Source organism: Ranitomeya variabilis, chromosome 8, assembly GCF_051348905.1.
Source record: "Ranitomeya variabilis isolate aRanVar5 chromosome 8, aRanVar5.hap1, whole genome shotgun sequence".
Classification (NCBI taxonomy): Eukaryota; Metazoa; Chordata; class Amphibia; order Anura; family Dendrobatidae; genus Ranitomeya; species Ranitomeya variabilis.
Window position 1 is genome coordinate 16,751,530 of NC_135239.1, and position 10,481 is coordinate 16,762,010.

Sequence of the window (10,481 nt, forward strand, 5' to 3'; positions counted from 1 at the left end):
TACCCCCCAAACAGGGCACAGGTCGCCCCCCGCAGGACTCCGCAGTCAGTGGGCATCCTAGCCGGCCCATGTGTGACGATGGGAAAGCCGGGGTCTTACTGGTGACCCTCAGGGGTTTCTGATTATCGTTTTTTAACCTGGATGGAAATATATATATTTTAATAGTCATCAAATAATTTTCTAAGCGTTGATTATCCGTTCGGTGCCGGTGTCCGGCTGATGGCGCTCCTCCTCCTCCTCCTCCTCCTCCTCATTTCTTCTTTGGTTTCTTATCCCCGGAGCCTTTCAGCGTCCATGTGCTAATTGCTTCTTATCGGAGGGTTTGCAGGTCTCTCGTCCTCTCCTCCCCAGTTATCCTCCTAATTGTCCCAGCAGGTGGTGGTCTGGTGAGAGCCCCCTCCCGGCTGAACACCCCCATCCTCAGTGATAGTGATGGGCCACAATGAGGGCCCTGTGTGTCCTGATACAGACCCTCCAGACTGAAACCAAACCGATCCGGCTCCGCTCACATCATGGAGGGGAGATCTGTCACATAACGGACCCCCATGGATTATAACAGGGTACACAGGGGAGATGTCATGTCACTGACCCTCTGTAAAAGGGTATACAGGGGCAGATATGTTACGTGACTGACCCCCATTAACTATAAAGGGGTACACGGGACCATCTGTCACATGACTGACTATAACGGGGTACGCAGGGTGTCCGACCTTCTTCCGGTAACGATGGCTCCACACGATGTGATCCGCTCCCCTGTGATCCCTAGATGTGATCACTCCCTCGTTGTCTCACTCTGGGTGAAGGTTCGCACATCCGTCATCCATTACCATCTCCCGTTCTCGCTGTGTAACGTCGTGTGATTCGTCCTCTGGACACTTATGTCTATTATTAAAGGGATATCCCAGCCTGACGCCTTATCTCCCAGCCACTGGATAACGTGGGGGTCTGACCTCTGGGGGGCGCCGTGTTCATTCAGCGATCCACTGAACATCCTAGTTGGGGTCTTGCAGCTAGGTGATGGGGGACATATAATTGGGGCCCCCGTTATTCATTAATGGTGGGGATCTGACAGGTGGGACCCCACGTATCATGCCATCTATCCAGGGCTTCGGTGGTCCCTGCGTTCTTGATGGTGGTCAGAGGGCAGAGGCTGTGACTCCTCTGTGTGACTGATGCTATAGCCGGCCGCCGCTATCCTCTTGGCAGGACGGAGGTTTCGGGGGTCTCCTTCGGTGCACGGCCCCCCGTGTCTGCTCCCGATATGGGAGGGCAGTTTGGCGTCTTTTCTCATCGGTGTGTAGAACATCATCTTCTCCTGGGAGGATGCGGACGCCGCAGAGGTTTTACATTTGCTTCTGATATCCGGAAGTTCCCACGTTGTTTCTAGGAGGTAGGAAGCTTTCCATGACGGGGTTAATGCCAGGCAGTTGTGTAACACATTGCAAACACAGCTCCACACCACGAACACGGAGGTGAGGACGCAGCGACCAAAGTGTGAAACCGCAGAGATGAGAGCGTGGGGCGGCATGTGGGGCTCACTGCTCCACCTGCGGACCCCCCCGCAGACCACCATACCTCATCATATCTGCCCCCTACAGACCACCATACCTCATCATATCTGCCCCCTACAGACCACCATACCTCATCATGTCTGCCCCCTGCAGACCACCATACCTCATCATATCTGCCCCCTGCAGACCACCATACCTCATCATGTCTGCCCCCTGCAGACCACCATACCTCATCATGTCTGCCCCCTGCAGACCACCATACCTCATCATGTCTGCCCCCTGCAGACCACCATACCTCATCATGTCTGCCCCCTGCAGACCACCATACCTCATCATGTCTGCCCCCTGCAGACCACCATACCTCATCATGTCTGCCCCCTGCAGACCACCATACCTCATCATGTCTGCCCCCTGCAGACCACCATACCTCATCATGTCTGCCCCCTGCAGACCACCATACCTCATCATGTCTGCCCCCTGCAGACCACCATACCTCATCATGTCTGCCCCCTGCAGACCACCATACCTCATCATGTCTGCCCCCTTTACACTGCTCTAACGTTGCCTGGAAAGCCGATCTTCAGGGTCTTGTGGCCACATTTACCATTCAGAGATCTGGGAAAGTTTGGTGATGGCCTCTGGAAGCCGAAAGGCCTCGATCATCGCCCGTCGTCCCCAGGAAGAAGTGATTTAACCACTTGGCAGGAACGAGCAGGGTCATCTGGTCTGATGGGGGTAGATGGTCGGAGGAGACGGCTATATTCACAGTAATCTGAGATGATTGTTAGGTGGGGGCCCAGGGTCGGACTTGTGGATGTCGGACCCTCGCTCTCGGGGAAAGTTCTGACATTGTGTCTGGAGACGGCCGTTCCCCTCAGGATTGTTCCAGTTACCAGGCCCCGGGTCGTTCCAGTTGTCGGCTTCTCCACTGTGTAGGTCTGTGACCTAATTATCACAGCTCCCTGTAATCCCGCCGGGCCGAGGGTCTGGTCCTCGCCGGTCCTGGGCTGATCACCTCCGATTAATGCCGCTCTGTGACTGATTGCCGTAATGGCCGAGGGTCTAGATTCTCAGCAGAACGTCTCACAAGCCTCAGGCTGCAGGATAGGACCATGCTAGGCCTCCATAGCCGGGCACGTACCCCCAAGTGCGACCCACCCGTATGCATCTGCAGGGAGGGCTTTTTATGTGATCAACCGATATTCTGTGTGCAACCCTTGAAAATGAGAAGGCAAAAGACCTGTGATCAGTGCGGCCCCCCCTGTGATCAGTGCGGCCCCCCCTGTGATCAGTGCGGCCCCCCCCCTGTGATCAGTGCGGCCCCCCCTGTGATCAGTGCAGTCCCCCTGTGATCAGTGCAGCCCCCCATGATCAGTGCAGCGTCACACACACTCTGTCTACTTGTAAAGTGTACTGGCCCTTTAAGATAATAGATAGATAAGTCAGGATAGTGGACACTATACACAGATAAGCCCCCTGTGCTGTATGAGACCACCCTACCTGCAGATAATCTATTATCGGTGCCCGCACATTCCCGATCTCGGTGGCGGGCCTCTCCTGTCCTCTGTGGGCCGTGAAGGGGTTAACGGCGCCGGCTATGGATGGCTTTGCGGCGTTCCTGCCGGAGTAGGTCACGGCTTTTCTAGGTCGGGTTGTATAACCTGATTACAGGTGGCGGCTGTTATCCGGCCCGGGGTGTATTGTACCGGAGAGCGTCAGAGCCCGGCCATGTAACCGGTGACGCCAGCAGATGTGCGCCCCGAAGAATATACCCCGGATGTGGGGGGCCGGGCGCTGCCAACTCACAAAAAAGAGAAAAACATTTAGTGGAAAATTCCCATTCTGCAGATATTGAGCCATTATTGGATGTGGTCGCCAGCCTAGAAGACCACACAGACCTGCAGCCCCCCGGCCCAGGCGCTGCCCCCGGAGGACGAGGCCGGGTCTTTGCTCCACTTTCTCCTTTTCTCCCTGAAATAAGACTTTTTTTGTTCCCTCGGACAATGCGCCTCACCTGTGAACAGACAGAACACTGAGGACCCTCTATCTGACATCTGTTACCTTTTGTTTGCAGTCTATTGTTCTCTGTTATCAGCCAGTGCAGGTGTTAACTGGTTCATTACTCTCTGATCTTCTGAGTCTGGAGAATGTGGGGTAAAGATCCCGTGTACAGTCAGCAGCGAGGACAGCGGGCGCGAGACATGATGAAACTGCAAGAAACCGCCGCTCCTCCTGACACATTGAAACGCTGGCAATCTGCTGGGAAAGGACACTGGGGGTATACACTGCAACGCTGGCTGTATTGGGGACCCCTAAACATCCCACTATAGGGCCCCTTTAGCCGGCATCTTTTGGGACACGGAAACTTAAAGGGAATGCACAGGATCCCTGTTCTCAAGATCAATGGGGGGCTCCCACCAATCCCTAAATAATCAACTATTCTTTGGATAAATGATGATTTTGCATTTTGTTAATAACTCTTTAATAGAAGTTGTCCAGCAGTAGAAAAAGACCAAGACTGCCTTCATCCAATAAACAGCGCCTCCCCGATCTCTAGGTTGTATCTGGTATTGCAGCAGTAGTTAAGTGAATGCGGGTGGGCTGCAATCTCGCACACTGCCTGTGATGAGGGGGGCTGTTTTTGGAAGAAGGCTGCCTTTTTTGAATATTAGAAAACTTTGTGTTAAAGGGATTTCCCTTTAGGGTATGTGCACACGTCAGGATTTTCCTGACAAAATCCGGACATTTCTGCCAGAAATCCGCATGCGGCTTTTTTTGCGCTAATTTTTTGCTGAATTTTTGCGTTTTTCTCCTGACACTCCAAAATCATGGGAAATCCGCAAAAAAATCCACAAAAATAATGAACATGTTGCTTCTTTTTCCGGATTGCGTTTTTTTTTTGTGGAAAAAAACGCAACATTTGCACAAAAAATGCGGAATGCATTCTAAATGATAGGATGCATAATGTATGCGTTTTTTGTGCAGAATTATAGCGTTTTTATCCGGGAAATCTGCAAAAAAAAAAAAAACGCAAAAATTCCTGAAGAAATCCTGACGTGTGCACATACCCTTAAAGTCTTCACCTTCCTAAATGACGGGTGACCGTTTTGGGATCAGTGGGATTCTGAGTGTTAGGACCCCCACAGATCATGAGACCACCTGCACAGCTACCCATCTGTTCCAACATCGCATAGAAGAGCCTTTCTCTGTATCCCTGGGGGCTCCTGCGGCTGGACCCCTGAATGATGGGACCCCCATTGGACATGTAATAATACAATATTGGGGGCTTGCTATTTCCTTTTTCTCCCCTACTTTCATCAGGTAATATGAGAAATCTCCGTGTGGAGATGAATCTGTGACTGCGGGCAGGAATCCGGTTGTAAATCCAGAGGAGCTGCAGACTGGAAGGTCGGGGCTGCGTGTAGATGAAGGGAAAATCGTCAATAATCCGCGGCTAATCAATAATCCCTTGTTTAGAGACTGGTTATAATTTTTTGCTTTTCTTCTCTAGTTAGAAGTAAAGGATTTGCTGGTTACTTGTGCTTTGTGCTTTTACAAGGGTCGGATTTGTCCTGGATCTCCGTGGCAATTCTCCTTTTGCTTGTCGCGTGAAATTGCAAATTTGCAAAGTTTTCCTCTCATTGATGTGAATGGGGTTCACAGAGGGGGAGTAAAGCCTGATATGTGGATTCTGCATGAGAAAACTCCTCCTGGATCCTGCAAGTTACACAATGTGGCCTTTACAGGATGCATGTGCGGCCCGTGTGAGCGCCCCCAGTGGTGGCAGCTAGAATTGCATCATTTACTTCTGACTATGGCGGAGATCTGGGGTTCTGTCCGACCATAGACAAAGCCGCCATTTGTTCTGGGCGCTCTTCTGTGTGTAGTATGTACCGTGAGACCACCCCCCCATAATGTTTCCTCCAAACTTTAACCAGTAAAATCCGACTTCTTGTACAATAATCGACCTTGTTTGCTCCCTCGACCCCAGTGCCCGTCACTTTATTGCTTTCTAACTTGTCTGGACCAACTTCTCAGCCCAGGGATTGTGAATGACTTGAAGAAACTTGGCTGTCTGCCCGCGCAGCTTCCTGAAACCTGCAAACTTTGTTGACTTTTCCCCACCGCCGAATCCCCAGTCTGCAGGACGTTTGCATAATTGCACAACAGGAAACGCAGGAGGATCCGAGTCTCCAGAGATCCACTGCCTTCACTGGTTTCAGATTGGCCACCGCAGAGCATGTGTGGCCCCAATACACCCAGCGCCAGCTGTACGCATGGGGTCTGCATATGACTGTTGGATGGGGGGCACGGGGTCTGCATATGATTGTTGGACAGGGGGCACGGGATCTGGATATGATTGTTGGACAGGGGGCACAGGATCTGGATATGATTGTTGGATGGGGGCACGGGGTCTGCATATGATTATTGGACGGGGGGCACGGGATCTGGATATGATTGTTGGATGGGGGGGCACGGGATCTGAATATGATTGTTGGATGGGGGGGCACGGGATCTGGATACTATTGTTGGATGGGGCACGGGATCTGCATATGATTGTTGGATAGGGGCACGGGATCTGCATATGATTGGATGGGGGGCACGGGATCTGGATATGATTGCTGGATGGGAGGCATGGGGTCTGCATATGACTGTTGGATGGGAGGCATGGGATCTGGATATGATTGATTGGACGTGGGGCGCGGGACCTGGATATGATTGTTGGATGGGGGCACGGGATCTGGATACGATTGCTGGACAGGGGGCACGGGATCTGCATATGATTGGACGGCGGGCAAGGGATCTGTATATGACTGTTGGACGGCGGGCACGAGGTCTGGATACGATTGTTGTACGGGGCACGGTGTCTGCATATGATTGTTGGACGGGGGGCATGGGATCTGGATGTGATTGTTGGATGGGGGGCACGGGATCTGGATGTGATTGTTGGACGGGGGGCACGGGATCTGGATGTGATTGTTGGATGGGGGGCACGGGATCTGGATGTGATTGTTGGACAGGGGGCACGGGTTCTGGATGTGATTGTTGGACGGGGGGCACGGGATCTGGATGTGATTGTTGGACGGGGGGCACGGGTTCTGGATGTGATTGGTGGACGGGGGGGAATGCTGCCAGCTGCTTTAAAAAGTGCACGGTGTAAAGTGTGAAAATGGCATCGATATAATGGGGCCTTCGGGCACAGGGAGGATTTTTTTTCCTTGCACCTTAGTTTGTTTTTGGGGTTTGGTTGAAGTCTTGGAAGATCCAGTCTCAGTGATTGTTTCCCGCAGAAGTTGCAGGGGCCTGATAAGTGCCAGAGGCGTCCAGAATGCCGGACCGCGGATGCAGATGTGAAGAGGCCCGGACTGGACATCGGACCGGGAGTGTGATAGATTTTTTTTTTCTCATTTCTAGACGCCTCTGGATATTGCACTTTGCTCAGCGCTCCTCCTCCGGTGTATGGCCAGGGATGGGTATATGTAAACCTTGCGGTGTCCTCCATGACGGTATATAGAACCTGTGATCGCAGGTGTGGCGTTGCATTGTGTCAGATTGGCTGCGTTATTTCCTCCGAGTATAATCTGTCAGTTATGTGAATAATCCAGACTTTCTCTGGTCCACGTCATTATACAGAATTCCCCCGTGCACAATGGGCAGGTGCACTCGCAGCCACATACCTGCACCTCCCGGCAGAGCTGCGCACATTCGGCTATTTACAGGGCTGAGCCTGTTTTTTGTTTTTTAGTTTGGAGGATGAGTCACGAGCGGCGAGTTGTGATGATGTGGATCCGTCGTGGCCCCGGACACTGCTGTAAACTGGTTGTGGATGTTGGAGCACATGGCCCTCTCTACGCTATGTACCGTGCCAGATCTGGCCAAACACTAGCCGATTCTCGGCAGCCATTTGTCTAGGTCTCCATAGAACTTGCTTGATTAGAAAGGGGAATTAAAGGGATTGTACCAAGTTTACATTATTAATTTTTGGGGGTCCGACTGCTGGGACCGGTCTGATTGAAGCAGAGGAGACCCTAACCCGTCACCATGGTCTCTGCAGATCATTTATTCATTGTGCGTGATACGAATATTCGGTGACTAGATTGGGATCGGAGCCCGTCCTGGGAACGAGGGAGAAGTCTGAAGTTCCAGGTGGTGATGCGTAGTGATCGGACTCTTCACGGCCGTGCACCGGAGGCTTTTAATGGCCGATTTAGATCATTTTCTGCCAATCTGTGCATTTCTATGACCGGTCAGAGCGGATTGATGGCAGATGCCGGCCATGTTGCATTTTTGTGGTCACTGTCAGACAGATGTGCATCCCATCAATCAAAGCCAATAACCCAGCAGAGCGCGAGCGATCACTGTATCCAAATTGTCAGAATAACTCCTGCCGCTCACGTGTTCCCGTACAGGTTAGGATCTGATCTGACCACATCCCGGTGTGACTCCCGTCACTGAGCATCTCCCTCGATCACGGGGTTAATATTGAGCTGTTGACAAATCCTTACCTGCGTGTCCCGGCCGTCGTGACGTCTCGCTGCTCAAACAGGTGGAACCGCTTTGTTTATTAATGCAGGGTATAAAATAGTCACAAATGTCACCGACGTCAGCCACCGATGGCTGCACAAAAGGCTAAATGTAATACCAAAGTAATGAGGGGATGTCGGAAAACCCCTGTCCATCACATCACTAGGGTGGGACGCCTGGATCCCCCCAGCCATTGCTAAAATGTAGGGACTGAGCCCTTTCCAGGTGACTTTAATTTGACTTGTAAGGATAGTGGCAACACAAAGGACAAGCGCTTGGTCAGGAAGCCTCAGTCCTGGCCGCCATCTTTCCCTCATTGGCAGCCTGATCCCTTTTATTCTACATGATCCGGAGGGGTCGTCCAAGGCCACAGACGTGGAGCGTAATGGCCCCGTCCCATGCATCCTGCCATGTGTTACGGTAGGATTGGCTCGATGCCACCGTCCAGGGATCTGAGTGATTTCTGCTGCTGATCATTGCATAGTGCAACCTGCGGCTCTGCCGGGAAACCTTCACTATGCTTGTGATCAGCCGTGGAGACGTGTGGGGCGATCACCTGCGATCTCGGCTTTGCCTTCTGCTGCTGCGGTGACTGTGCCGCGCTCACCTTGCCGTCTCTGCTCTGCGCCTCCTCGGGCCGAGCCGTGGGGCCGTGTCGTGTTCAGCCTTGGCCGCAGTCCCATGTCGCATGTCTCTACGGTTTAGTAACCAGTCCCCGTCCTGCGCTGTTGCCACGTTCTGAGATCCTCACTAATGAAGGTTCCTGCGTCCTTGTCTTCTGCGTCATTGGTTCTCGCACAGCAGCTTTATGGCCGGTGATTCCAGGCTCCCGACCGGCGTGTAGAGAACAAGGGCTCGCATGTAGTCGCTCCGTGTCTGATCGGACACAATGTCTAATGTACTTTACCTATAGGTTTATTAATGGTCTCGTATTCATAATGTGACTTTATTTTCTCACATTTATCTACAGAAAGGAAAAAATATATATATTTTTAAATTGTGGCCATACACCTGAAAATCTGCCCAACCCACTGACTTTAGGAGCTACATGATCAGCTGAGCCAAGTGTGTATATAGGGTCACTCGTCTGTATGAAGAAAGGATTGGGCATGTTGAAATTCAGCAGCCCGATTCTCCTCCTTTTGAAGATCTCCCGTCCTGCATACAGCGCCTCTGTAGACTGATGTGTCTCCATGGTAACAGACTACAAATCCTGTGTAGTCTAGTCCAGCAGTCACATCGCCGACCAGCCTTCTGCTGACCTAGGAAATGAGTTAGTAATAAGACGAGTAAATGGCAGAGTGACTGCAGGATCAGACCACACACACGGTTGTTGTCTGTTACACAGAAGAATACCACAGGTAAGGGGCTAACTCACCGATCGCGGAGACCCCCAATGATTCTGAGAATGGGGCCCCACCTGAAGAGCGATCGGAGGACAAATGTACACCTTGGCTCCGCTCCTTGTCTACGGGTCTGTCTGAAATATGGGACTGCATTCTCTGAACGTCTGTGAACGGAGCAGAGCTGTGCAGGCTTGACCTCCACTCCCGGGATGGCTTGTGAACGGGGCAGAGCTGTGCAGGCTTGACCTCCACTCCCGGGATGGCTTGTGAACGGGTCGGAGCTGCGCAGGCTTGCCCTCCACTCCCGGGATGGCTTGTGAACGGGGCGGAGCTGCGCAGGCTTGACCTCCACTCCCGGGATGGCTTGTGAACGGGGCGGAGCTGCGCAGGCTTGACCTCCACTCCCGGGATGGCTTGTGAACGGGGCGGAGCTGCGCAGGCTTGACCTCCACTCCCGGGATGGCTTGTGAACGGGGCGGAGCTGCGCAGGCTTGACCTCCACTCCCGGGATGGCTTGTGAACGGGGCGGAGCTGCGCAGGCTTGACCTCCACTCCCGGGATGGCTTGTGAACGGAGCAGAGCTGCGCAGGCTTGACCTCCACTCCCGGGATGGCTTGTGAACGGGGCGGAGCTGCGCAGGCTTGACCTCCACTCCCGGGATGGCTTGTGAACGGGGCGGAGCTGCGCAGGCTTGACCTCCACTCCCGGGATGGCTTGTGAACGGAGCTGCGCAGGCTTGACCTCCACTCCCGGGATGGCTGGTGGTCCCAGCGATCGCTGCCCTTGGGAAATTTCTCGCCTCCTGTTATTAGCGTGTTCTCCTCCTTTACATCTTCATTATGTGTCTTGTAGACAGTGTGAGTAGAACTTTCCAAGATGTATATTTGGTGATTGTTCTAATCTTCTCTGTCCATAGACTTCACCAAAGATGTCTACCAAAACGGCCAGCACCAACAACATAGCACAAGCACGGAGAACCGTCCAGCAGCTGAAGGTGGAGGCGTCCATAGAAAGAATAAAGGTAATCTCCATCTTCCCGTCCCTCTCATCCCAGTAATCCGGCATCCTGTCAGTAACGTAATTTTTCATTTTCGACCTT

At 52.6% G+C, this 10,481-nt stretch overlaps 1 protein-coding gene across 3 annotated transcripts in view; it reads left to right on the top strand.

The window, feature by feature from the left end:
- GNG12 (G protein subunit gamma 12) overlaps positions 1 to 10,481 on the top strand; it is a 62,044-nt gene that overhangs the window by 46,245 nt on the left and 5,318 nt on the right. For all 3 annotated transcript variants that reach the window (XM_077276807.1, XM_077276806.1, XM_077276805.1), the window contains one exon: positions 10,299 to 10,403. In XM_077276807.1, coding sequence (XP_077132922.1) covers positions 10,311 to 10,403 — 93 coding nt within the window. In that variant the 5' untranslated portion in view covers positions 10,299 to 10,310. The remainder of the gene's footprint in view (positions 1 to 10,298; positions 10,404 to 10,481) is intronic.